We start from the raw sequence: 27,187 nt of genomic DNA on the forward strand, positions 1-27,187 counted from the left end.
CCATGGCCCTTGGCGCCGCTTAGTAGGAGACCTTCACGGCTGGCAAGGTTCCTTTAACCCTTCCTGTGCCCGCTGTGGCAAGGCCTTGCTCACCCAGTGCCTGGTTCCCGTTTGCTCTGTGCTCTCAGCCTAGTAAAGCTCATGAGCGCTCTCTCCCCACTAAGAACTGCATTTTGATCCTTGTTCCTGGGGACCAGGGGTCCCCTCTGGGAGTGGACTCTCAGGCTAAGAGGAAGGAGCTGGGCTGGGAGCGGCACCAGAGGCCATTCTTCCCAGGAGCAGACTGGGCTGGGGGGCAAACACTGGGACACGGGCCAATGTGCCCCTTTCAAAAGTGACTACAACAGGTTCTGAGCATGGGCTTTGGAGTTAAGCAGGCCTAGACTGAAACTCCTGCTCCCCCACTTCATGGAGGGCTGGCCCCGAGCCTCAGTCTCCTAATCTGAAGAGGGGAGAGTGATGGGAGCACACGCCTAGAAGGGCTGGTGTGAGAGCTCAGGGAGCTGACATCTTGGTTGCCTTTTCTCTAAAATGACAATCCTCTGAGATGTCCAGATAGTCTTGTAAGGCCCTGAGTTACCCAGAGCTGCTGCCCCGTCCACGCGATTTACGATTTCACTCTTCTGGGCGAGACCTTGTGCTGCTCTGTGACATGGTTGTCATGGGCGGCAGTGCAGCGTCATTGTGGGACAGAGAGGAATCAGTTGAAACCAGTGAAGACAACAAAGGTGAGAGGGACACTAGAGAACAGAGGCGGGCGAGACTGTTCCATCCTAAAGGAAACGAAGTTGCAGTGGGAGCACAGGGCCCAGCGGAGCTTGTTGTTTGTAAGGGGGGGGGGGGGGCAGGGCACACGCCCATGGGAGAAAATCTGAGAAGTAAAGCTGCTCTTACGGTGAATGGGTGGAAAGCCACTTGGTGTTTACTTGGAATTTGTGATTTCTGTACAGATCATTCTCTTGGAATCGTCATGAGTATTTTTCTCTTTCAGACTAAGGAAACTCGAGAGATCCTACATTTCCACTATACCACATGGCCTGACTTCGGGGTCCCCGAATCGCCAGCCTCGTTCCTGAACTTCCTTTTCAAAGTCCGCGAGTCGGGGTCACTGAGCACAGAGCACGGCCCCGTCGTGGTGCACTGCAGTGCCGGCATCGGCAGGTCGGGGACCTTCTGTCTTGCCGACACCTGTCTCTTGCTGGTAAGGAGACCCCAGACCTGGGAAGAGAAAGGACCACGTGCACACCTCTACTCTGGCCCGGCCACAGCGACTCTGGGCGTGTCTCCGCGGGGAGTGACCTTCGATCTTCCCTTCCTGCAACTTCCCTTCCGTAAAAATAGCTTTACCCTTAATAACTTTGTTATGAGGAATGTTCTTAATTTTAAAGTGAAATCCATAGAGGTCCAAAAAATCCCTCCGTCCTTCCTTCTTTCCCGTGTGCTCACGTGGTCCCGGTTTTGCTGCAGGCGCTCGTGGTTCCCGGGGTTCTGCCCTCCCCGCCGTGGTTGTTTCCTGGGCAGGCGCTGGAGGGTCAGGGCCGGCTCAGCTGTGTCTCCTCTCTGGCTTTCAGATGGACAAAAGGAAAGACCCTTCTTCTGTCGATATCAAGAAAGTTCTGTTAGAAATGAGGAAGTTTCGGATGGGACTGATCCAGACAGCAGACCAGCTCCGTTTCTCCTACCTAGCTGTGATCGAAGGTGCCAAATACATCATGGGAGACTCCTCAGTTCAGGTCAGTCTTGGCGGGCTCCCAGCTGGGTGTGTGCTGAGTTCCAATTTTTGTCTCTGAAGAAGGGACCTAGCTGTCCGTTGTGAAGATTCAAACACCGTCGTGTGCCAGGGCAAATAGCTGTCCTTAGGTCTAAATAGTTAGAATGTTGTGGCGGTTTTTGCCAGGTTCTAGTTTCTGCCTTTGGAGAGCTCCCATGGAGAAGAACACCGATAGGGAGAGCAGAGTTTGTTCTCCAGACTCCGTCTTCGTGTGTGTCTGGAGGCCCGATGAGCGGAGAGAGGCCGCCTGCTCCCTGAAAGGGACCGGGCTTCCAGGCAGAGCCCTTGGGCGCAGACGCTGATGGACCTTCTGCTGCTGCTTTCTCCAGGAGCAGTGGAAGGAGCTCTCCCACGAGGACCTGGAGCCCCCACCCGAGCAGGTCCCCCCGCCTCCCCGGCCGCCCAAACGTATCCTGGAGCCACACAATGGGAAATGCAAGGAGTTCTTCCCAAACCACCAGTGGGTAAAGGATGAGTCCGAGGAGGATAAGGAAGATGGCCCAATCAAGGAAGACACCCGAACCCCCTTAAGTGTCCCCTGCAGCCTGGAAAGGTAACGTGGGGGGGTCCCGGCTTGCTGGGGGTGAGGGGAAATGGGCTTCTGTTCAGAAGCAGGTGCTGGTATTGAGGCCCCGTGGGCGCGGCCTTCTGTTAGGTAGCACTCAGCGCTCTTACGTCCAGGGGATGGGGCCCCTGGACTGTCCGGCCCCCCCGCTGGCTGGCCAAGCCCCGGTACTTAGCTACCGGTCGGCCCAGGCAAGCGCCCAACCTCAGCGGGTTTCTAGCACCACCTTGTGGTGCTCATTGGAATCAGGAGTTCAGCCCACTGGGATCTTCCTGCCCGGTGATGGCAGTGCCTCCACGAGGCTTCCGGCGTGTCCTGAAATGGGGTGTCCAGGCTGGACCGTGTACCTTTACCCCTCAGAATAGTCCTTTGGGAACTTAACCTTTTGTGTAGTCTTGACCAAGTAGTTTGCTATTTTGCTTCCATAGAGTGGTTATCAAGAACATATTGATACACATGAAATTCTAAGGTAACTAGAATATAGCTCCTGGTCTATGCTCCAGCCCCTGTTGTTGGGAAGGTGGGGAGTACGTTGCAGTGGGAACCTGTGGTCAAGAGTGTGATGCGGGTACACGCTGAGGTGGTCAGCCTTATGGAAGAGATACTCAGTTTTCCCTGGGTGGTCAGGGAAGGCTGCCTGCAGGAGGTGGCACTGTGTGGAAGCTTGAAGAGTGACTGGGAGTTAGCTCCAGCCTGAGACTGTGGAGGCAGTGCCTGTGGTACCTGTCCTTTTGGAGGACAGTGAAAATGAGGGCACATTTGGACCCAGTATGTGCGTGCGTCTAGAAAAGGAGCCTGTGGCACTTCTCAGATAGGTGTGCGAAGAGGCGTATGGAAGAGGTGCTTATTGGAGCACCGTTTGTAATGGTGGAGAATTAGAGATGAGTCGATTACCTGCCCAGGGATTAGATGGATCCTGCTTTCTCCTCGTGTTGGGATGCTCTGCAGCTGTTACAACAGCGGGACCTGGCTGCCTGGGTGTAGCTGCCATTGGAGTGGCAGTATGTGAGAGAGCGAGTTACACTGTTTCCCACTCAGGGTCCTCGGGTTAACGTCATCATCGGCCTCTCTCCCAAGCACCTTGCCAAATGCTGACTGCCAGGTCCCAGTTCTGATTCATGAACCTGAGTCCATGGGTCCTTCGTGCAGCTGGTCCTTATCCCAGCAACACCAGGTCTGGGTCCAGAGAGAAACGTCCAGTGGGCCCCCAGAGCAGATGCCACGCGATGTGCTAGCAGCTCATTGGCTGTCCCTCAGTGGTACTGTCCAGCCTCCCAGGGCCTCTGGTGACGTCCTCAGGATGGGCAGTGCGCTCCATCGAGGGCTCACAGGGGGCCAAGCTGAGAGACACCCGCTACAAATGACTTATGTCTCATTCGTGTCATATGTTCTGTTTTCTTTATTTGTGGAGACTTGTGGCGAGAGCAGTGCCCTTCACAGTGTGTGCGAAGGCGGTGTGTAAGGAAGTGTGTATGTGGGAAGCTAGAAGCCACAGAGCTCCAGGGGAAAATGGAGTTGTACCAGGAATGTGAGTGCCGCTGGGCACCAGTTGGAGCCCGTGTGCCCACAGTCCCCAGCACAGCAGCCAGCACCTGGCAGGGCGGGTGCTGAAACCCAAGTGCTCCTGGAGGCCTCCTCTTGTCTCCTGGGCAGGGGCTGCCTTGGAGGCTGTGCCAGGCTGGCTGCCCAGCCTGCCCATGGGCCTGTGTGCCTTTGCTGGCTCTCCTGACACAGCCCTGGGACGAGAATGCTGTGCATTGTTCCCCCACCATCACTCCTGCTCGCCTGGGAACTGTCCTCTGGGCAGCGTCGGAACGGTGCCGGGGATCTCGGCCCGGGGCACGCCGGGCACGTGTGGTGTCTTCCCATCAGCAGTGATGCAGGCCCCGTGGGTCAGCATCTGTTGGGGTGCGCCCCCCACCACGTCCCCTTCCTGGTCTGAAGGGGACACCTCACAGCAGACCGGGAACAAAGTCAGCACCTGTCACCACAGCAGTGGCTGTGGTTCTCCTCAGCCCCGTGCCCACTCACCATCACTAAGGAGTCCACAGGTCTCTGGACCCCTGTCCTGGGTGTGAGGGTCACCTGGACTCCTGGGGGAGGCAGTGACAAGTGGGCGACCAGTGTCAGCATCACTAAACTATTTACGTGTGGCTCAATTCTTCCCAGGAGTCTTTATAGCCATCCTTTATCCTCATCCTCGTTATAGCATCTTTGCCATTGTCGTCCTCAGAGCGAGTAACCCATCTCTGCCCCTCCCACCCCCCAGCACGAGTCAAGACACTGAAGTCAGAAGGCGGGCCACCGGGGCAGGTCCTACTCAGGGGGAGCCGTCGCCACCCACAGAGGAGCAGGACCAGGCGCTGACTCACTGGAAGCCCTTTCTGGTCAACATGTGCATGGCCACGGTCCTCACAGCCGGCGCATACCTCTGCTACAGGGTATGTTTCCACTGACGGACGTGCTGGCCAGACCGCGAGTACGGAGGGCGCTGGCCGGCAGCCTGGCCTTAGCGTCCAGGGCTGCGGGGGGTCTGAGCCAGTCTCAGAAGAAACGGATCAAAAGCGTGGAGTCTGGAACTGTGAAGGGCTAACAAGAGACAACTGAGGATTGATGCACTGGGGTTTTAAGGAGCCCTGTGGGGTCCCAAGAACACAAGCATCTAATCTCAGGGCCTTAACCTATTCAGGAGTAAGTAGAGAAAATGCCAAATACATCTCTCTCTCTCTCTCTCTTTCTCTCTTTTGTTTGTTTGTTTGTTTTTGGAAAAAGTACAATTACAACACATTGTTGTTTTTAACCTTTATAAAAAGCAGCTTTTTGTTATTCCTGGGAAACAAAAACAAGACTAGGCACTTGCGAAACTTTCTTACACCCTTAGGTGATGTAATCCGATACACAGTTTCTATTTGATTTTTCAGGGCAGGGCTCCCCCACTCTGAGGACTGTCCAGTCCTCTGGAGAGGAGGGCGTGAGGGTTCAGGGCGCTGTCTCGCTCAGTCACGTCCTCTGCTGTGCATGTACTGAGCTTGGGAAGTTCCTGCCAGCTTTCCCATTTTTAGGAGAAAAAACAGCAAAAGGCCATCTCTGGAGTGTGAAACCTGGCTGTGCTTTTGCTCAGGGTGTCCCCACTGGTTCTCCCATCATTCACTTCTCCGTCCATCCCTTCTTGTTGCAGCCATCTTGCCGTGTCCTGCCCTCAGCAGCCATCCTCCAAAGCGGGGTTCCTCGAGGCCCCTGCCCCAGGGACAGAGGTCCCTCTTTTCACCCCGCCACTGAGGTCCGGAAGGAGCAGTTTCTGTTTGATTTGGAGTAGAAATGCCGTTTCAGTAGAAATGCGCACCTGAGAGGTGTGTCGCTATTCAAGTGGGGGGGGGGGCGGCAGACAGCCTCCAAACTGTGTTCACGGAAATCACCTCTTAAGACTTTGATCATTTTAAAATTTTACCTCTTTTCAAGCAGCCATCTCTGAGTGCATCAGATGGTTGGACAACACACAGTTTTTTCCTTGGGGTGATTTTTGGAAGGGGTGGGGGCTGTTGTAAAAAAAGTTGAAGCCCCTTTCACTGGAGTAAAAGGGGGGATCTGGGGGAATGCTGGGGTCATCGGGCTGGGTCCGGGCTCGACTGGAAGTGTCTGCTTTCATTCCAGTCCCAGTCCAGCAACAACACACAATCTGACCCCCTCCGCCCATGGCACCTGCTCCTGATTAGCAGGGAAGCCGTGGTCGGTGAGGGCAGCGCACAGTGTGCCGGCCACAACCCAGTGGGCCTTTGCTCCGCACTAAGACTACCCTCCCTGGCTATTGGTCTTCCTCCCTTTTCTTTTACTTCTTCCTTCTCCCCTCTCCCTTCCTTTAAGTACCAAATCCACAGCCCATTTTTCAAGGAGAGCAAAAGAGAGTGCCGTGCTGGCGGCACAGAGGAAAGGCGGCCTGTGCTGGCCCCGGGCGGGCAGCGCGTAGCACCTCCCGGTAGACCCCGTGGAGGCCGTATGGCAGGGGCCTCTCCACTCCGTATTTATTTATTTTTTTATTCCCCCCCCCCCCCAGAGGTGTCCTTAGTGCACTAGCATTTCCTTAAACCAATAATGTATTAAAGTTTTTTGATGTCAGCCTTGCCGCAAAGGCTTTCTCAAAAACTACAATAATAAACCCTCAGGTAGTGCTGGGAACGTAGGACCTTGCAGTAAGCCAGCCGCGTCAGACCAGTGCTAGGAAAATGGAAGGCTGTGAGCATGGCTGTTTGGTGACACTGTGGGTAACGTGAGAGGAGGTTTGGCCTGTGTTTCTAGAGCAGTGGGATAATATATAACGAACACTTGGATATTCACCATACATGACAGGAGATGACTCTGTCCGGTTATTCCCTACGCCCCCAGTCCTATCTGCTAGAACCCTGTCCTCCGCCCCCCTTTCCCCGAGTGTACTAGAATGCATGCTCGCTCTTCCTGTGTCCTGATCGGATGCCACGTGCTTGACGTGCTCAGACCCCTGCTTACTGAGGTGCCCTCGTCTGTAAGTCCAGTCCGCCCTTGTGTGACCGGGCCGCTGTGTGGCTGTGGCTCCTAGGACGTTTTCCAAGAACAGATACCTGCCTAGCCTAATTCCTGGCATGATACTCTGGTGACTCCCTGGCGAGGCCCGGCCTGTCCTGGTCCAGCTGGGTCCCGCCGTAACTCAGACATTCCGAGGGGATGGAAGCCAGAGTCTCCCACCTCGTGCTCTGGACATTTAGACGAGCAGGACCCCTGCTCATGCGCCTTTGGGATCAGCCCCCACCACCCCGAGTTCGCACTCTTCTCAAGAAAACCGTGATTTGGAACCAAGGCAGCTGTTGGAAACCGCTTCTCAAAGCAGCCTGGACGTGACGGTCCCTTGGAGTCAGCCGGCTGCCGTCTCGGTTGGGAGGGCCTTGCCGACCGAGGTGTGTGTCCGCCCCTCCCTTGAGCCCTGGAGGCCAATGGTGCTCACGACTCTTCCCACGAGGGGGACTTTCGACCTCCACACTAAGTGGTATTTTAACAAGAGAAGAGGCAGCCGCCCTTTTGCCAGCATTTTCACACTTTGCCTTTCATGCATGAGAAGCCCGTGTAGCGAGATTCGGGAGGAACCACTCGAGGCAGAGCCCCACGGAGCCCCGGCGAGGTGAGGGTGCGGCTGAGGCGCCAGGCTGTGAGCGTTTTTGAGTGGGGTCTGTTTGTCTTTGAAGTCCCGTATATGTATGTAGTAGTTCGGGTGTGTGTATAGTAGCGTTTCAAAGTGGGTTTACTGGTCTAACCTCCCATCCCTGGGAGCGGACGGCTCTCCGTCTTGTTACACGTATGTTAGAGAAGTAGCGAGCTGCTCTGCTATATGCCTTAAGCCAATATTTACTCAGCGGGTCATTGTTTTTTACAATGGCCGTGGAATAAACCATTTTTACAAAAATAAAAACAAAACAAAAAAAGCGAGGTGTTTGGTATGATGCCTTTTGCGGTGTGTGTACATGGATGCATGACGGGTGGGGCGGGGGGGCGCGTCTCAGGGTCTTCTGTGACCTCGCAGAACTGTCAAACTGCACAGTTTTCCAGCTCGCCATGTAAATGACGGGTTTGCATTTTAGTTGCAACAATAAAAATTTGTTTTCTAAAGAACATGGATTGGGGTGCTTCCCATTTCTTTGCTTGATGGGCCTAAACCAGGATGGGCAACGCACGCTTCTTTCCGTTCCTGACTCGAGGCGGATGTTGCCACGCAAGGTGGTGCACTTCCGCGTCTAAGAATCACAGGAGCCTCCTGGAGCTGTGGAGGCCTGCGGGCTGGGGGCACTTTCCTCCATTGGGGGCTCCCTGAACACGTCGGGCCGCAGCCCACTTCCTTCAACGGAGCCCACCTTCAGGATGAACGGGGCTGTGGGACAGGCCCTGGGGTCACTTTGCAGACTTACACACGTTGGTTAAAGGGCTGTTCGGCCCTTAAGGGCATGCGCCGTGGCCAACTGCCCGTGAGACACAGCAGTTGTACCTGCGTCTTGGTGCCTCTCTGCCATCCCTTCCTCCACTTAACTGATGTAGAAATCATAAAATACAAAATTCATGTCGTCTTTCTTGCACAAAACTATGGGTAAATCTCCCCTAAGGTGGTTTTTTGGCTTCTGGTTTTGAAATAATTTCAGGCCTGTCAAATGTTGCATAGAGAGTGCGAGGAATTCCCCTGTCCTTTAGGGTTTTCCGACTGCTGCTGAGTAAACCACGCTTTGGCCCCTGGCAGGTTCCACGGGCCTGGGGACAAACACGGCCATGCTCCTGTGACCACATGACACGCACCGAGGGCTGAGGCCTCGGCTGTAGTTGTCTTGCTCACTGTCATGTCAGTCTTGTCCCACGTACAAAAATACAGCTTTTCATAGCTTTTAAAAGCTGAGGTTTTATGAAGAGGTGCCTGCCTGTGTGGGGAACAGGACATTCATGTGTGATTTTGGAACAGAAGTCGGATGGGGCCAAGGCTGCCATGGGGTCTGAGGGGAGGGCGCGTGGAGCATCCCCGGGTCACGGTGCCCCCTTACACGTGCTGGTGTGGGAGAACCGCTGCTCGGGGGCGGGCTATGGGGTAGTAGGGGCGGCTTCTCCCCCCAGCAGGGTGTTTGGAGAAACACCCACTATTTACTTTTTTCAGGTGGAGTGAAACACTAATAAAAATTGTTGGTTGTTTTTTTTTTTACTTGAAATTTTCAGAAAGTTGAACATATAAACAAGGCAAATAAATACTAAGTTGACAAGCACAAGATATATACAGAAAGTATGAATGGGAATGTTTAAGTTACAGAGTCCTCGAGGCCGTGGCTGACAGGCACGCTCCAACCCCGGCACTGGGAACACGGAGACGGCTGGGGACACCCTCGGGTCTTTTTAACAGACTTAAATAGGACACCGATTTTCTTCCTTTAAAGCAACGTGCTCCATGAAATCTTCACACCAGGTTCTGAAGCAATTTACATAACCGGTCCTAAGCGGACGTGCTTCAAAAGTTGAGTTTCAGGTTGGTTTCGTCGTGAGGTCAAACGGAATGCTTTTCCTGACACGACAGAGGCTGCTGCTCTCCTTTCACTGTTGAACGTGCTGGACATGAGGTCCCCGGGCAGCAGGCGTTGGGGCTGTAGCTCGGGTTGAGAGTTGAACCATGGAAAGCCTGGCTGTGTGCCTTCCCAACGTCCCCAGGTCCCCTAAGTGACAGCTGCTGCCATGGAAATGACTCCTTACATCACTCGTCCCTTAGCAAGCCCACAGGCCCGCCAGCCCCCCCAGCCCCAGTCTCCGTTGAGCCACAAGAGCTGAGCCGGCTGCCGGGCCCTGACTCCTTCATAGTGTGGCTGGCACTGCGTCCCAGGGAAGACAGGTTCGCAAAGCCAAAAGCTGATGGTTCAGTGGAAGCAGGTCAGCTGTTGGGCACCAAAGCCCCACTTGTACCCTGGGGCCTCATAACCGACTCGGAGCAGCTCTGGACAGCTTACCCTTCAGGGGTGCACACCATGTGCCCCCCCCCCCCATCCACAGTTCAGTCCCCGTGGGCAGCAGCAAAAACGAAGATGCCAGGTGTGAGTTCCTCAGCATAGGTTCTTTAAAACACTGTGATTTCCACATCTACCTCCTGGCCAAAGGCTGCTTCTCTTTGTTCTGAGTAAAGTCGGTCCATCTTCTCAAAAGCGAAGCGTCCTTTTTCACCTGCAGTATTAAGGGGATTTGTCACTGGATTGTCTCCTGCCTCTCAGTGTGTCCTGCTCTGCTAGGCCAAGATGGCCTCAGCCGTTACTGACACCTGGGTGTCCGGTGCTGCTGAACAGACCAGGGGAGTGTCTCGCCCCTGCATCTAAGATGGAGTCACATCCCTTGCATCTGCTTTCATTCTTAAGAAACATAAAGGAAATAAAGTGGGTTTTTTTTGCCACCTGAACCACGAAGAAAACCTGCCTTGACCAAATGCAGTTAAATGGATTGCTACCAGCCCACCCCGTGTGCTAATTCATGTCTTCTGAGAGCTGGCCAAGGCTCTAGCACAACCTCGCTAAGGACCCGGGAACCCACCGCACTGCACAAGATGTTGGACGCATGCCCTCACCGAATGACAGCGTGGCTTCCCGGGCTGCCGCTCGCACCGCCTCCAGGTCAGACTGGCACAGGCCGGCAATCTGGTCGATGCTCTCGATGCCCTGCTTGTGGAGAGAAGATCCATTAGGGCACTTGGAGTAGCTGGCAGAACCCACGTGTATAAGCCCTGCAGGACCAGCCTAGCGTGGTCTCTGGGGCCTGAGCTCCTTTTCTGAAGGCAGCTGGGTTGCTTATGTTGCCTCAGGTTCATTAGAAGCCCCATTGCAAATGTCTCATCTTTGCAGTCTTGATGCCCGCCCGCAAGTGGGCCCTAGCGATGATGTACGGACCAGCAAAAGGGCCACCTTGAAATGAAAAAACCTGCTTACTCCCCCTGCTCTCCCAGCCCCGCCCCCGCTCCAGGTCAGACTAGGAGAGGAGCAGCAGGGCCCCAGTTCAGGCTCCTCTGACCCCCCCAGGCTCCTCTGCAGGGCCAAGAACCAGGGTGCACTTCAGTGCCCTCTGCTGGACACCCTGATCCTCTTAACTGGTTTTTTGATGATAACCAATGGGCCTAGAATTTCCTGTCGGATCTTTCCAGAATGAGGGGTGAGTTCAGTCCGTGCGGGACTGTCATCTAGTAAATTGGCAATTCTTTTTTAAAATGAGAGTTCTAAGTGCAGTGAGGTTGAAGCTTTATGCACAAAAAATGCCCAGAATGACATTGTTTATAATGAAAAGGATGGACCTCAGTTTTCCACAGGGAGAGAGTAGGGGAGCAGGTCGAATGAAGGTACACCTGTGGTGGACCCTTCCTAAAGATCTCCAGCTACCACCAATCGGACACAAGAAGTTCTTGTTCACCGGTTTTAAACTCCATCAAACTGTGTTGATATTAAACTGGATCAGTTTTCAGTGCTGACACACACCCACAAACAAGAAATATACCAAAATGTCAGTCATTTCCTCTGAGTGTTAGGATGATGAATAATTTACATTTCTGTGTTTTACTTCTCTTTTTTTCCTACAATGAGCTTTTCGATTTTTTTTTAATTGCGGATATTAACGTACATAATCCGAGAGCTCCGAACTGAATCCCTGGAGCCCCGCACTCGTTCACGCGGCACCAGAGCAGACGCTCACTGCAGAGAGGCCGCCGCTGACACAGCCTCTGCTGGCGGGGCTGGCGGGGCTGGCGGACTTGGAAATGAACTGACTTTAACGTTCACCACAAGCAGGCTTCTCCATCACCAGCGAGGGCAGGCTAAACTCACCCTGAGATGTCTCAGCGCCACGCACGCAGCTTGCTGGAGTTTCGCATCATCCTCAGTCAGGGCGTTGGTGTAGAAAAGCAAAGCCTGGGAAATAAGGTGGCTGTGAACGAAGGGGAGGGGGGCTGCCGAAAGCAAAGTCCACGGTGCTCACAGCTGATCCTGCAACTGCTGACGGTAAGTCAGGCCCTTCTTACCTTTTCCTGAACAAAATCAGGCCGTGACCCATTCATCTCTGGGCCAGGGGCACAGTCCCGAGATCTGTATCACAGTATTGAACTTATCTCAGAAAGCGCTGGTTTGGGGGCTGCTGGTAATCGAATGAAAAGCTCTGTGTAATACTGTTTACGAACTGCATTCTGAAACTGCTCTCCAGAGAAAATGCTAAGTCAGATGTCCAGTCCAATGTCCAGCCAGGACAACAAGAACTGAACACAGAGACAGGAGCCGTCCTCGTCTGCTGCCCTTCAGGCCACAAGGAAAGCATCTTCCCTTCATCACCCTCCTCCAATCACAGCTCTGCCCCGCCCCCTTGGTGCCATCACTGAGGCCAAGTCCCTTCCTTTGGAAAATAAAGCTGGCACTTCACAAAGCTGTGAGCATGTGGAGATGTCTGGCCTTCAAGGAGCCCAAGAGACTATTGGTAAGGCCCTAGTGTTGCTTCTCCTCGCACCTCGGGGTGGGACCTTAAATGTAGAATAGTCACGGGTCCAGGAACCTAAAAGGTGGAGGAGTCCAATTTCTTGGTTTTCAAATGGACTGAACACACTGAACCAACAAGCCACAGACATTCATTGTAAGTAAATGAGGATGACCATTGGGATTCTAAGAAAAAAATGTCTACACACAAGTGACATCTCAGAAACACGACAGATAGAGTTGCGTGAGGATCACAGTGGTGCGTGAGGCAAGCGTGGCATGTGGTTCTGTGGGTTCCTCAGGTGGTGGCCCAGAGCCACACCCAGGTCCCTCCCCAGGGCTGGTGCCGCCAACAGCAATGGTGCAAGGAGAGCTGTGTTTGTGTTCGGAGTACCCCTAAATCCATACACTGCAACCCCAGTCACTCATATCTTCGTCTTTTTCCCAGAAACAAAGCCCCCCTCCCTCCCTCTGCCTCCCCACACCTGCAGCCAGGAGGTAGCCACCCCCTCCTCATACCGTACCTTCTCCCGAAAGCTCTTGTTCTTGGCCGCACTGGCCAGGGCGGCACTGGCCGCCCTGCACACCCGCGGAGTCCCATCCAGCTGGAGCAGTGCCCAGGCCCTCAGCGTCTGGGGCAGGGGCTGCAGCCGGCCCAGCCGCTTCCCCTGCAGCTTTCTGACCGCCTTGGCCTGCCCTGCGCACCGCAGCTCCTCCACCAGCGTCACTGGAAGAGACGAGCAGGTGGGCCCAGGGTCCCTGCTGCGGGTAGTGTGGCCACTGCCATTAGCCGTGGAGAAGCAGATCCCAGAGCAAGAGCACGTGGTCGCCAAGGCCAGTCTGGACTCTCCAGGAAGGCTTTCTAGCAAGGGATCAAATTCGCCCTGAAGATTGACACAACCCCAGCCCACACTCCAAGGACATTGGCCAGGGGAGCGCCCCCGTCTGCAACTCTGACCTTGCTCTGTGCTGGCAGCCTTCCTCCCCAGAGCTAATCTCATCACACGCACGGGCTAAAGGTGCAGCCCGATTAAGTTGGGGTTCTCGGGAGAACAGCCGCAAGGGAAAGACGCCGTGGTTCTGAATAGCTGGCTTCCGAGAGCTGGGACAGAGCGCTCCATGGATGTGGCTTTGAGGCCACCTGCCGTACCTTCCTTGGTGAGCTGGGCAAAGTGCTTCTCCAGGTCCGAGACACTCTGCCTCTGCAGGTAGCTGTGAAACTGGAACCAGGTGACAGTCTGTTCTTCGGGGAGGCCTGCTCCAGGGAGCAGCCCACCACAGCTGACCACCTGCTCCAGGAGCCTGCGGCACACTGGCGAGAAGATGCAGGGGAGGGCCGTGAGGCGGCACGGAGACTCGCCTGGGGGTGCCCCTTAGCCAGCGTGGCCAGTTTAAAGGCTCTCTACGGGCACATGGGTGGGTGTCTCTTAGCACACCTCCTGTCCCTGAGGGAAGGAGCATGCATGCTCCTGGCTCCAGTGGTCTTGGGGGAGCAAGCATCCACAAGGCCGGAGCCGGGCCTGGGAACCTGCAGGGCGCTGAGCAGCAGGGGAGGTGAGCAGGGCTGCTTACGTCCCAGAGCCACTACCCGGAGTAAGGCTGTCACCCTTAGTCTGTTCACAGGAAATGCTCTGCACCCTGAGGGGCTGTCAGGACACTTTCATGGTGCAGACATGAGGTTCTTTCTTAACCCCTTTCAGGTTCTGGTGGAAGCTATGGAGCCTGTCCCCAGAAACAATCACCCCCAGTAATGTTTGCAGTTTCACAGGCTCCTCCATCACCCCCCCCCCCCCAGTAAAAGGAGGGGACTTGTAGTCTCGTTGCTGAGAACACAGACACTCAGAGGTGAAGCCGGGGCTGAGATGAGGACCCAGAGACGCCGAACAGTGTCTCCCATGGGGGCGGAGGGAGCTACCTATTTCCAGTTGTCCCGGGAACTTCCCCCTGACTCGGTGCAGGAACGTTTTCTTGAGCTGGTTCAGGAGCGATGCAGCGGGGCAGGCCAGGACGCCGCCAGGTGCGGTGCACCCTCTCCACAGCCTCAGACAGTCCTTCCTGTGCGCGGCCTGTGGAAGGACTGAAAACCCAGGCTCAGACACCTCGCTGCAGCGGGAAAGTGGGCACCGGGGGGCCCACAGATTCCCCCCACTGGGGTGTGATGCCGGGGCACTGAGGGGCGACATGCAGTGTCCTCTTTCCTCTCTCCAGTGTGACACAGAGGACAAGCTTCAGCTCTGAGCACCTTGCCTTGGTCACCACCCACAGTCTTCATAACCTGGGGCGACCACTGTCACCAACCTCTCCTTATGGACAAGGGGAGGTCCCATGGGGCAGAGGCAGCACTGAGGTTGCAGCTACTGTTTGAGCTCCTGCTGGGGACCTGGAGTGTCTTGAGGCCTCCGGGGCAGAGGCTCGGGGGTGACTCACTGGCCTGGAGCCCCACAGCTGACCACAGAGCATGTGCAGCTCACTCCAAGGCTGTGTGGCCTCCCTCCCCGCCCCCGCAGCATGTCTCTGACCCCATCCGGCCAAAGACACCCCTGGGCTCCAGTTAACTTTGGACACTGGAGAGACAAAGCCTGTCACTTCATGCCACTCACGGGAGCAGCCCCTGGTGGCGGGCGGTTACTTACTCTCTTCAATGGACGTCGCCTTGCTGACCTTCTCAAAATCCAGCATAGAAAGAGTCTCCAGAACCTGCTTTTGCTGCGCAGCTTCTTCCAAAAGGCGTTCCTGAACCACCCCCGACAAACCAGGACGGGCCAATTTCTAGGAAACAGCCCACGGTGCTCCGGGTCAGCACCAACAGGCCCTCCGATGTCCGTCGTCTTGACCGGGGTCCCCACCTGCCCTGTGCCCATCCTTTCTGTCCCAGGGGTTGCTCCCAGCCTGTCTTCTGGGGGTCTTTGCCAAAGCAGCTGAGACCACAGGATACAGGCTGTAGCCGCCAGGGGCTGTCTTTGCCACCAGGAGGGACCACCCTGCCCGAGAGTGAAGCCAACCCACACAAGAAAGCAGAACGGAGACAGGGAGAGGCCCAGACATGGTGACATCTGAAAGTATGGATCCAGCTGGGCCTGAAGCCCACCTCTGGGCTTCTCAATGCTGAGAGCCAGTACGCTTTCTCTTTAGGTTGAGCCAGTTTGGACTGGAGTTCTGGCTTCGACAACTGACGGAGTTACAGCCACTGCCTTTGATTCAGGACTTGGGCTGCTTAAGAGCCACATGACCCTTTACTTGGCCTGGACCTGCCACAGGGGAACCTCCTCAACCCCACCGGCTCTCAAGGCGCAGGTCTCTTGTGCTCCCTGCTGCCTTCAAGGCCAGCCCTTTGCAGGGAGAACTCCTAGCCCACCTGGGCCCCCTGGCCAGCCTCCCCCTCTCCCCCCTCCCCCCTGTCCTCCCCAGGTCCCTCAGCCACCTGCAGCAGAGCCTTGCAGACTTGGAGGTGGACCGTGAGCAGCATGTCCAGCTCGGGGGTGCCAGCTGTGAGCTCCCTGGATGATTCTTTCAGTGACAGCGGTGGGGGCAGGGTCCTGTCCTTTCTGAGTTGAATGGAGAAGAACTAGGTGACCATTCTGGTTAGAGCGGAGGGTACCCTCATCCCCGGAGAGCTCTCTCTGATCAGGGAGGCCAAGGTGATGTCGTAGTGGAGGTGGACAGCTATGCAGAGGGGTCGGGGAGCACGATTGTTGCTGTGTATTGGTTAGGTCAAGGTCAGAGGCTCTACTGTGTCTTCCATCCTTATTAAGATTTTTTTTAAAGCCCATTGCTCAGAGTAGAAAGCCCAGGGCCGGGTTGAGCTCTGCTCGCTCACTCTGGGCCCCGGGGACCTGCTCTGTGCCACGCAGTGTGTGAGTGGGGGTGGGGCGGGGAGGGCAGGCACAAGAAGCAATGAAATACCAATCGGGCAGAGGGAGACAGGCCAGGAGGCTGCTAGGAAGCACTGAGCTCAGGCTGGTCACCTGGTCAGTGTTGGCTGGTGCACTCACCGGGGACCCTGCGGGCCCCCAAAGAGCGACAGCTCATGGGGGGCGAAGTCAGCGTTGAGGAATGCGAAGCTCTCCAGGATGCATTCCATCAGGCTCTCAGCCGAGCTGTGCTCCCGGCGGCCTCCGCGGGGCTGTGGACGGAGCAAGACCTGAAGGCAGCCGGATCCACTCACCCTGTCTAGCACCCCACTTTAACAGCGTCCTGCAAGTGGGTGATGGGCACGGGGGCGCAGCACTCTTCAAGGACCCTCCCGAGAGGCAAGTGACAAGGCAGGGTACAACCACTCGAGGGAGACAGATCTGAAAAGACAGCTAGTCACAGACACCCACGAGGACAGGGCAAGTGACAGGAGTGAGGGAGTGGTTGTGGGGGGCCATGGAAGGCAGGAGAGTGGGGGCCCTCCCCCAGGAGGTCAGGTGCTGCTGCAGCCGACACCACCACTTGGGAACATGGGGCCAGTGTCGCCAGATTGTTCCATTCCCAAGAAAAACTGGAAAGCTGGGTTTTGTGGGAAGCTGCCCTGTTTTCAAATACAACTAATTTCAAGTTATTTTAAAAATGGGCGAGTGAAGCCAAACACCTCTTCAGGGGGTTCAGGGGTGCGAGATTAGCCTGTGGACTCCAGGTGTGTGCTCTCCAGGGGACATGGAAGGAGAGGAGATGGGAGGCTGCCCCTGACTGGGAGGGGACAGAGCATTGGAGCCACAGTGCTGCCTCTGTCTCCACCACTGGAGATGTCCGTCTTGTCCCCTCGTGGCGGACTCCCGGGCTGGTTCCCATCTCCGGGCCCACTAGCCCGGCCTCGTCCCACACAAGGCAGAGCCTAAGCAGTTGCTGCCCTGTGAGCAAAAACTGGGCTCCGAAAAGTGGAGTCCGAAGACAAAATCTTGAGCAACAAGAGAATACAGCTAGCTGCAGAGGTTTCCTTTCCTAACAGGAAAAAAGATGCATGTCTAGATCTGTGGGTGCACACCCGGGCAACGCTCATCACTCGCCCTGGTCTGCAAAGCCGCCGTGAGTGACCACCGGGTTTCTGAGTCTGGAACCACCACGGCTCCCCAGAGAAATGCAGAGGCTGTGGGCCCCTGGCCACAGCATTGCCACCAACAGCCAGTGGGTGCCCGGGTTTTGTGTGTTTCTGTTTCAAGACACCTTACTTCCCACGTATGGTTTACTGCCTAACAGCGAACTCAAGCCTGCAGCATGTAACCCACGCCCAACCCACATGTTTTCTCCACCAGACACATCACCCCCGCCTTGCTCTTCCGACACTCGCCAGCACGTCAGCTCTGTACTGGGGCTGTTTACAACAGCACCATCATCCCCCCAAAAAGAAAAGCACAAAAATGCAAAAACCCAGCACTAAATAGACAGCAAAATACAGTATTGCATTAAGAGAGCTGAAACGAGACAGAGTGCCACCATGTTTGATGAGCACACCAGGTGACTCAGGTTTTTGGTCACTCTGCACCTGGCAGCATCATGAGTGTGGATTTGGGGGTTAGAGATGAATTTTAGGGAGTCAGTGGGTTCACCAGAAAAAAGAGAACCCACGAATAATGAGCATGTAGTTAAATACCACACATCTGTGCACATGTACATGCCGGCATAATTTCTCTTTAAAAAGTCAAACTAAAAACCATAGCCTGTAATCATTTTTATTCTTCTAACTTGGTTTGCCAAGAAAAGAAAGGTTCCTCCTCAAAGATGGTTAAAATGATCGCCTGATTGCAGTATTATTTTAAGATCTGTGTGTAAAGTGGGTATAATTTTTCAAATTACAGGTGATGGGCTGACAAATTGTTCTACATAAAAACGCTGTTAAGAAATAGAAAACAAGTAGCTACTTGTATTACTTTTTTCTAGAAATCTTCAGGCAGATCCTTTTCAAAGACCACAGCAGTGGAAAATAGTGAACTTTTTTAAAAGTTCCTGGATAGAAAATGAAAACCCACCTGTTCTCACCTGTGCTGATTCTAACACTGGGGGCAGGGAAGGGATAAAATGAAACGAGTTTTTGTAGGGAGCTGTTACTTCAGTGCCAGCGTGTATCCTACACGAAAGACATGGCTTTATAAATTAATTGATGTGTAAGTGGTGGTGCGATACGTTTTATTTTATGTACATTTAAATTTATGCAAACCAAAAAAAAAAAAAAAGGGTGATCTGCCTGGGCCAGCACCTCTGAGAACCACATGAGAACGGCCCCTGGTGTCCCTCCCTGTCCAGGAGAAATTTTGGCGTGGGGCACCTTCCACGGCGCCAGCTCTGACCGAGGGGTTGCCCCAAGTGTGGGATTTTAATGCCAGTGGCAGCCTCGCCGGCTCAGGTGGGATGTGGGGTGGGGCTGAGCTCTGGCCCGATGGGGAGCAAGTTATCCACTGGGAGCCCTGACACCATCCCAGGCCTCCTCCCAGCCCGATGAGGGCCCTCCTTATCCCCACTTGACAGGTGAGAAAACTGAGGCCAAGACAGGAGACATCGCCCACCCAGGCGATGCAGAGGGCAGAGCAGGGTACCGGCCCAGGCTGGCTGCCCCCAGGGCCCACTCCCAGTCATCACACCATTGGTGGGACGTGCGCATACCTTCAGTCGGTCCCTGAAGCTGAGGACCTGGTACTCTAGCTCCCGGAGCCGGGGCTGGGAGGGGCCCGTGCACCTCAGTAAGTCCAGCACTTCCTGCAGGGGCCTCTCAAGGCTCACCCCAGGCCCTTCCACTCTGTCCCCAGTTTCTCCTTCATCATGGTCTTTCTGGCTGCCCAGCATTGTGTGGTTGTGCAGTGGGGCGCCCCGTGGCAGGTTAGGGCTCTCTACTCCCAAATTCCTCCAGCCAGGCCGCTCCACAAACGAGCCTCCTGCCAGGTGGGCCATGTCTGGCAGGAGGCCCAGGGATGGAGGGTCCTCCTGGGCTTCTTCAATGGAGGCGCTAGGGCCAATGGCCAAGGGCAGGAACCCCACATCCGAGGTGGATGCTGATGTGCTGGTCTCAGTGTCTCGGGGGTCCTCGGAGCTGAAGGAGTCCATCTCAGGCAGCTCCTGACTCCGGCTGCACAGGCTGGGGCCCCGAAGGTCACTGTCAGACAGGTAGCTGAGGATGGAGGTGGTCCTTGGACTGCCCAGCAGCAAGGCCTGCTGCGCCGGCTGCTGCAGGACAGACTGAGGCGGGGGGCGAAGGGGACAACACGGGACCAGCCTCACTGGCTGCCCCAAGGACCACAGCAAGGCTCCTCCCACCACAGACACCCCCTCTGCACACCCACCATCTCTGGGTGCCCGAGGCCCACCCAGCTGACTCAGAGGTGCCCATAGCACCCTGTAACCTCTCTGCTCTGACTCATTAGCCCCAGTGGCCTCCTTGCTGTCTCTCATACCCTCCAGGTTCATTCCCACCTTCCCACCTCAGGGCCTTTGCACTGGCTGAGCTCCCTCCCCAAGAGTGTTCCGTTTTATTTCCTCCCTGAGGGCGCAGTCCCCACCCAGCCAGAGGAGAGCCTGGCGCATAGTTTTGAATGAATGAAGCGAATGAAGGAAGAAAGGGCCTGCCCTTCGGAACACAACAGGTGCCCACTGTATACAAACAACAGCAGCTCATTAGATTAAGCATCTGGTGTTTACACGCCCTATTTTGAGGGCCTGTGTCTTTCTCCATTTACCCACCCTACCTCTAGCCCCCCCATGCCTTTGACCTGTCACTAGATTAAAGGGGCTGCTTTAGATTAAACGTTGGAGGAAAAGATGCATTTGCTCCCAGGTGGCATCCAGTATCTCTGGAAGGACAGGGAGGAAGTTGACAACAGCCATAGGGAGGGGACCAGACCCCTAGAGGCCACAGGAAGACGGTGCTTTACTGTGTGCTATGTCAAGGTACTACCTACTGGAAACACATTCCGTTTAAGGTTGAAACAAAAAAATTGGAGGCCAAGTCCATGGCTGGGGGGATAGAACCATCCAGCAGACCTTGTTCTAGGCATTCAGGAGAACCAGCCAAGCCTAGCTGCCCACCCCCCACAACAGAATAGAGGAGCCAGCATCGAGGAAGAAAAAGTACAGAAAACACTGAGAATAACCCCAAATGAAGGAGGCTGAACCCAAAGCTTGTCAGGCTGCCCAGCCGCGCCCCACACACTGGCCCCTGGGGAGCCGCCCCCCCACCAGTGCCAGCATGAGTCCACAGCATCTCCGCCCCGGTGAGGCCCGCTCACCAGGTAGTACCGCTCCCGGAAGCTGGGGGTGCTCGGGGGCGTCCAGTTGTACAAGGAGCCCTTCCTGCTACCCACAGAGAACTTGACCGTGGGGCTAGGCGACACCAAGAAACTCTCAGTATCAAGTGGGCTGGAGGCGAGAACAGAAAGCCAGGGTGTCACTGAGGCCTGGGGAGGCCTTCCAACACATCCAGGCCCCACGGGACTGGAGAGGAAGTGGAGGCCTGGGAGGGGCAGGGCCTTGCCCGGGATCACAGGCGAAGCTCGGCGACTCTGGGGCCACATTCTCAGCCTTCTTGGAACCATCTCTCAGACATCCACCACCCCGAGGGCCCTTGGCTGGAGGGCAAGGGGCAGTGATTGGCCTTCACACATGTGAGAGATGCCCCCATCAGAGATCCCCCTGAGAGGCTCAGCAGACCAGTGGGAGACACAGTGCTGTCGCTTCCTGGGTAAACTGCGTCACCACCCCACTCAGATTTCCCATCTGTGAAGGGCACCGTCCTAGAAGGACCGCCCTGTCAGTCCCGGTCACAGGTAAGGCTGGGGAGCCAAGGCCTCACTGACCCTGCCCTCGGAGTGGGCAGGTCTGGGTGCCGCCCTCACCCTGCCCCGAAGAAACTTGCTGGCTCTCAGGTGCACACTGGCCTGGCTAGAGGTATTGGGGGCCCAGCCCCAGCCCCAGGGACTGTGGCTCAGTGACTGCCGGCCCCTGCTTCCTGGGAGGTGAGGGCAGAAATGCCCCTGAGTGGGTGCTAGGGTGTGGTCAGGACACCAGGGGGAGCCAGTGAGACCCATTGGGCTGTCACTCTGGGTGTGCACCCCTCCAGGTGGGAATTCAGGGCTTCCCCTGGGAAGGGGCAGCAGGGCAGGGAAGGAGGCTGACCCGACTCACTTCCACAGCACCTCCAGCTGCAGCTTGATGGTGCCCAGCTCTGTGATGTCCACCACGATGACCTGTGGCCGGGTCGTGAAGAAGTCGGTGATGTCGCAGGTCACTACTCCCACAGCCAGTGAGCTCAGGCCACGCAGTTCAGTCACCTGGGGGGCAAGGAGTTGCAGGTGGTTTCTAGCCGAGCCCCTGGAGACCCTGGCCCCGCCCCTAGGCCCCACCCACCTTGATCTCAAAGTTCTCATGCAGTGCCGGGATGAAGGCCTTCTCCTCCTCATCCCAGGTCTGGCTGTCGTCAGACTCGATCCGCCCTTTCAGCCTCCAGCGCTGGCGGCCCAGGCGCAGGAGCACCTGTGGACAAGGTCCAGAAAGGGGTGGGTCAGCTGCCCCAGGTGACTGCCTCCCCTTGCCACCCACATGGGGGCCCTCCCTGCCAGCTGGGGCCCTGGGGACCCCCAAAGGCCTGATGGGGACCCCAGATCCTGGAGGCTGGCCGTACCTCATACTGGTCTCCTGGACAGAGGCGTGCATAACCCACCAAGCCTGGAACACAGAGGTGGGCTGATTTCTGTCTTCCTCTGCCCCAGCCCCATGTCATCGGGCCCTCACTGGGGAACCCCCACCCCGACCTGAGACTGGGAACCACACTTAGAGATAAGCCATTGTGATGGACAGTGAAGAGGCCTGGGCCCTCGCGTCCAACTTGGAGAGAAGGCGGGACCTGACCGAGGTCACGAGTCACAGGGTAGAAACCCAGGGCGGGGCCAGGACCCCTGAGCTCTGACCCATGCCCCGCCCTCAGCGGAAGTCCCAGGGCCCTGCAGACGGCTCAACAGCCCGCAGGTTGGCCGCTGTCCACCCTCTTCAGCCCTATTACCTTTCATCCTGACGTGGAACTCGCCCAAGTGGGCTTCCAGCGCCCCCTCCAGGAGCCACATGTCCTACAAAGCCCCACACAGAAGGACTCAGCACAGTCCCAGGCTGTGCCTCAGGCCCTGCCCCACAGAGGCCTGTGGGCAGAGCTTCCCGGGGCCCCCAAGGCTGGGTTTGTCCCTGCTCCCAGAGCCCCCACAGTGGGCAGCCCACCTCGGTGCACTCCTGCAGGCTGCGGCCCAGCTCCTGCAGGCTCTCGCGGGAGGCGCGGCTCGGGGGGCACCTGGAGAAGGCACGCTGCATGTTGGAGGCGCCGTCTCGCAGGCGGCACTGGATGCAGTAGCCCTCGTAGAGTTCGTCCACCTGCCAGAGGCATGGGACAGTGGGAGCTGCCCACACGGAGAGCAGGGGCCAGGCCCAGACCTGCCCGCCGTCACTTACCCTCTTGGAGAGTGGGACGTCCTTTCGCTAACATCCCCGCCGAGCCCCTGATGGTGGTCACCCCTGCACTCGTCTCCCTGGCTGGTGGCCCATAGGATGTGAGCCCACAGGGACAGGAACCACATCTGTCTCACCCACTTCATGTCCCTAGCAGCTGGCACGCAGTCAGTGCACAATGAAAGCTAGTGAATGGGACACACCACCCCACGACAGCCCGTCCCCTCTCCCTGCCCGATTCGTCAATAGTAAATGGGGCAGGTGGGATCGGGATGTCTGACCCACTGGGCCACTGGATGAGTAAAGCAAGATCTCGGAAGGACTCGCTGACTTTGGACCTTAAAGGACTTGCTGCGTGACCTCAGGCAATCCTTGTCCCTCTCTGGGCTTCAACCCTCCCATCTCTAGGATGGGATGCTTGGTTTCAACCCTCCAAGATTGAGCGTGAGGTCTTTCTGAGCTCAGCCCCTGCAGCTCCTGTTCCCCGGGCTTTCTCTAGAGCCTGCCCCCTGCTCAGAGGGGCCTGCTGGCTCCTGCTCCCAGGCAGAGGCCCAGCAAGGACAGAGGCTGCCCCACCCCACCCTGAGACACCCAGGAACCAGGCTGACCTTGCTGATGTGAAATTCCATCTTCCGAATGTGCCTTTCCACGCAGCGCGTTTGCTTCTCCCAGAAAAAGACAAGATGCTTTAAGTGTAGCTGGACCACCTGCTGGCTTTCGCCACCCTCCTTCAGGCCCGACACAGTGAGCCGGACTCAAAGTCAGGCTAGCCCCTCACCATCCTTGAGGAAGGCTCATCGCTGGCCCTCAGTTTCCCCATGTGTAAATTGGGGAGGACCCCAGGTATTTCTCCCACAGGACGGCCAGAGGGTGGAGTGGGGGGAACAAAGACGTTATTCTCATTCAGCCGGGCCCAGCTGCGGCCCACCTTGCTCACCATGTGCAGAGAAAGGAAGTTTCCCTCACCTTGTCCAGGTCGTAATAGAAAGCCTGCGGGGGCGGGGGGAAGAGGGGAGGGAGAAGGTATCAGGTCTCCAGATGCTCCCCCAAGATCCGTGAGGCTACCTCCCAGGGGCCAGAGGACAAAAAGCCAACACCACTCCATCCTGAGGCCCGTGGTCCAGGCAGAGGAAGAAGGGACATCAAATACAGGTGCTTGGGGTGAGGCAGCTTCAGGCTGGGCTCCCTTTCCCAGCTGTGTGTCCCAGGCAAGTTTCTCAACCTCTCTGAGCCCCTATTGCCTCACATGAAATGGGACCACCATAGCACTTACCCCCTAGGGTGCTATGAAGAGTATAAAGACAAAGTAAGTACGCACTCGACAAAATGGGGACCATTGTGATTTGGTTGTGTGAGGGGCGACCTCAGCCATGACCACAAGTGAGGGTGGGGAGAGGCAGCGGCACCACCCAAGTGGTCAGGCAAAGCCAGACTGATCCATCCCTGCCCCGGCATGGATGGATCAAAGAAAAACATATATTGTCAGATGGGCTCGTCTTTGTATAAAGCGATAGATAGTAAGTATTTCAGGTTTTGCAGGCCAGGTGGCCTCCACCATGGAGGCATGAAATCGGCCCCAGAAAATACGTAGGTGACGGGTGTGGCCTGTGTGGACAAACTGGTGTTTCTGAAAGAGGCCCTAGTTTGCCCTGGCAGGCTGGAGTCACGGTCCCTGAGCCTGGAGGGGTTCCGCAAGGTTGGAGATCTGCTGGGGGGGAAGGGCAAGATGCGGGGGAGTGTGCGGGCTCTGGGCCCACTTCCGCAGCACGGCTATGGAGCCCTCTTCACACACCGGTGCGGGTGTTTGTGTGATCACGTGGCCGAGAGAGAACCACGGAAAGATGTGTTAGTGTGAAAGAGAGTGGCGAACACACCGTGCAGGAGGGTGTCGAGCAGAAAGGAACAATGGATTGAACTCCGCCCCCAAATTTCGTGTTTGCTCGTGTGTGGATTTATGCAGAACCGTACTCATGGGATTATGGAATTAAACCCCACGTAAGAGGTAAGGAACGAGGAAAATTCTCAAGTCTTTGGCCATGGCCTGTAAACTGAGGCCCCTGAAACAGGCACCTCCGCCCACCCGCCTGCCTCACAGTGGCTTCCAGAACCAAAGAGAGAGTGGGGGTGGGTTGTCAGAAGGGTGGACTCCGGTGCCATGTTGGGGGTGCTGGGGAGCTTCCCATCAGTCCCCGAGGTTAAATTCATCCCAATATAAAGCCAAGCCTTTCCTTAGGCCTCTGGGTTCCAGAGATTCGCCCCCATGATGCAGGGAAGGGGGTGGGGGAGTGTCCACCTTTGAACCCCGGCCAAGGCTGCCCCAGGGGGAAGGGGCGGGGAGGGGTCTCACCAGCCTGGAATTCCTGTGGGTGTCCTTGTGGCATCCTGACAGGTAGTCCAGCTCGGCCTGTTGGACGTACAGGTACTCCCTGTGAGGAGCGCGAGGAAAAGGAGTTGGAAAAGGAGCAAGAAGAGAAAAGGAAACGGGCGGATGACCGGTGTCCTGGACTGCTGGCAGCCACGGCCTCCGAGTGGACAGCAGCTGCGGTTCTCGGCGGGCAGAGGGTGGAGAGCAGAGGGCAGACCATCCCGCCCACCCCGAAGCCTCGCCCCATCCGCTGGGCCCCCAGATCCCACACCCTGTGGGCCGTGTGCCCAGCACTGTGAAACATGGGGAAAATCTGTCATCCCCCCACAGCCCACGCACAGGTTCTACTCTTATCAACCCCATCTTAGAGGTGGGCAAACTGGCCCTCGAAGATCACAAGTAACCCAGCGCAGGGTCACCTGACAGGGAAAGGGCTGCACCCAGGCCTAAAACCAGGCAGTGGCCCCTGAAGACCAATATCGGCCCCCGGCCCCAGGGGAGGCCCACAGGAGTAGCCCTGCCTCACAGACAAGGGCAGGCCGTCCTGCTGCCTGGATGCCTGGGGCCAAGCCCCAGCGAGCAGCCTGGAAAACCCATCACGGAAAGCACAGCGAAAGCCATGGCCTGGGACGTCTCACATTGTGTTTTCCAGCCAAAGAGACTCAGACAAGAAACCTGAGGTCTGGATTCAGGAGCTGGGGGGGAAGGTTCCATCATAGATTTGCTGGGTCACTCCAGGAAGGTGACTTACCCTCTCTGGGCCCATTTACACCACTATCTGTGAGGCACAGCTCACTCGGAGTTTTGTCTCCCCAGGGAAAAGAGGATGCTGTTGACTCCACACAAATCTCAAGCAGGCGGTCCTACAGGAATCACCAGGGGCTGCCCCGGAAGGTGAGCACCTTGGAGATAGCTGTCCCCACCCTGGGCTCACCCCCCAGCTCCCTCTCTGCACCAGCACCAGGTGCATCATGGGAGGAGAGCGAGGGATGCCTCCTGGGTGGAATCCTGGGCACGCGCTTCCCATCTAAGTGAATGACCAGGAGTTCCTTCTGCAGCCCTTCCAGACCAGACCTGGCCACGCTCCCTAGGGAAGGCAGGGGGAGGCAAGCAGGCGAGAGGCCAAGGAGTCCACTCGCGAAAGGCCCCACGCAGCCGTCCTTACTTGAGGCCTCTCTTCAGAGCTTCGAAGACCTTCTTCACTTGCTCCGTCTTGGAGTCCAGGCAAACAGACCCCTTCCGCAGCGTGCCGTACATCTTGGAGGGCTTCGCAGGTACTCGGGGCCTCACTGAGTTCCTCTGGATGGACTTTCTGTGAGAAGATATGGGGGTGGTCAGAGCAGGGATCCAAAGTGTTTCCCAGGGGCAGGCACTCTGGGGACAGCGGCCGGGGCTGAGTCCCACCCTATTGCCACTGAGCTGCACAGTCTCAGGGAAGTTGCTAAGCCTCCCTGGGCCTAAGGTTCCTCATCTGTAAAATGAAGGCTTGAGTTTTAGGATTAAAAGGATACCACTACTACTTATAATAACAACCTGATATGAGAAATTAGCTTACACTGAGAAACACAGTCAAGCAGCCCAAATGCCAGTGCTCTCTGTTTGGCATGTTTTGGTGATGCAGGCAAAGCAACGTGGGAGGCCAAGTCATAGCCCAGTGGAGCACCCATGGGGGGCGGACCCCTACTGGCTTTGCCTGCTGAGCACCCATCCACCTCTTGAGGAAAATAGTGCCTTGATTTTCCCCTGGGGGATCTCTCCAGCCCCGATCTTTACACATGTGGTTTGGAGGGAAGTGGCTGACAGATCACCACTCACACACAGGCACACGCATGCACACACCTGCACACACAGGCATTCTGAGGCAAACCCATACTCCAGACCTGGGTTAGTCAATATGCTCTGCTCCCCTGGCCCAGGGAGAGGCAATGAGGACCAATTCTGGCCAGTGACCCTGTGGCAGAGCCGGGACCCAGACCACATGTGTGCAGGGCCTCAGCTGGGACCTTAACCGGGCAGCCGGGAGCAGGTACAGGATTCCCAGAGTCCTCTGAGTCGCCTGGAGGACTTAGAGCCAGGCTGCTGACCAGCCCCCCCACCCAACCAGAGTTTCCAAT

At 56.5% G+C, this 27,187-nt stretch overlaps 2 protein-coding genes across 5 annotated transcripts in view; one reads left to right on the forward strand and one right to left on the reverse strand.

Annotated features, from left to right (window-relative positions):
• Positions 1-5,401, forward strand: part of PTPN1 (protein tyrosine phosphatase non-receptor type 1) — a 55,852-nt gene extending 50,451 nt beyond the window's left edge. Inside the window, exons 6-9 of one of the 2 annotated variants that reach the window (XM_037059893.1) lie at positions 992-1,201; positions 1,572-1,733; positions 2,101-2,324; positions 4,570-5,401. In XM_037059893.1, the coding sequence (XP_036915788.1) occupies positions 992-1,201; positions 1,572-1,733; positions 2,101-2,324; positions 4,570-4,792 (819 nt within the window). In that variant the 3' untranslated portion in view covers positions 4,793-5,401. The remainder of the gene's footprint in view (positions 1-991; positions 1,202-1,571; positions 1,734-2,100; positions 2,325-4,569) is intronic. The other variant, XM_037059894.1, reaches the window with a different exon arrangement.
• Positions 5,402-9,033: 3,632 nt separating this feature from the next.
• The window catches only part of RIPOR3 (RIPOR family member 3), a 60,878-nt gene continuing 42,724 nt past the window's right edge, over positions 9,034-27,187 (reverse strand). For 2 of the 3 annotated variants that reach the window (XM_037059892.1, XM_037059891.1), the window contains 20 exons: positions 26,239-26,385; positions 25,056-25,134; positions 23,675-23,698; positions 23,317-23,370; positions 22,484-22,633; positions 22,275-22,338; positions 21,897-21,940; positions 21,623-21,748; positions 21,401-21,546; positions 20,506-20,635; positions 18,890-19,459; positions 16,303-16,433; positions 15,732-15,855; positions 14,944-15,079; positions 14,226-14,387; positions 13,461-13,622; positions 12,835-13,037; positions 11,675-11,758; positions 10,432-10,522; positions 9,034-10,037 (listed from right to left, as the gene is read on the reverse strand). In XM_037059892.1, the coding sequence (XP_036915787.1) occupies positions 9,934-10,037; positions 10,432-10,522; positions 11,675-11,758; positions 12,835-13,037; positions 13,461-13,622; positions 14,226-14,387; positions 14,944-15,079; positions 15,732-15,855; positions 16,303-16,433; positions 18,890-19,459; positions 20,506-20,635; positions 21,401-21,546; positions 21,623-21,748; positions 21,897-21,940; positions 22,275-22,338; positions 22,484-22,633; positions 23,317-23,370; positions 23,675-23,698; positions 25,056-25,134; positions 26,239-26,330 (2,676 nt within the window). In that variant the 5' untranslated portion in view covers positions 26,331-26,385 and the 3' untranslated portion in view covers positions 9,034-9,933. Of the gene's footprint in view, positions 10,038-10,431; positions 10,523-11,674; positions 11,775-12,834; positions 13,038-13,460; positions 13,623-14,225; positions 14,388-14,943; positions 15,080-15,731; positions 15,856-16,302; positions 16,434-18,889; positions 19,460-20,505; positions 20,636-21,400; positions 21,547-21,622; positions 21,749-21,896; positions 21,941-22,274; positions 22,339-22,483; positions 22,634-23,316; positions 23,371-23,674; positions 23,699-25,055; positions 25,135-26,238; positions 26,386-27,187 lie in introns of those variants that run through there. The other variant, XR_005068501.1, reaches the window with a different exon arrangement.

Source organism: Sturnira hondurensis, unplaced genomic scaffold, assembly GCF_014824575.4.
Source record: "Sturnira hondurensis isolate 20B ecotype Veracruz unplaced genomic scaffold, ASM1482457v3 Scaffold0011378, whole genome shotgun sequence".
Classification (NCBI taxonomy): Eukaryota; Metazoa; Chordata; class Mammalia; order Chiroptera; family Phyllostomidae; genus Sturnira; species Sturnira hondurensis.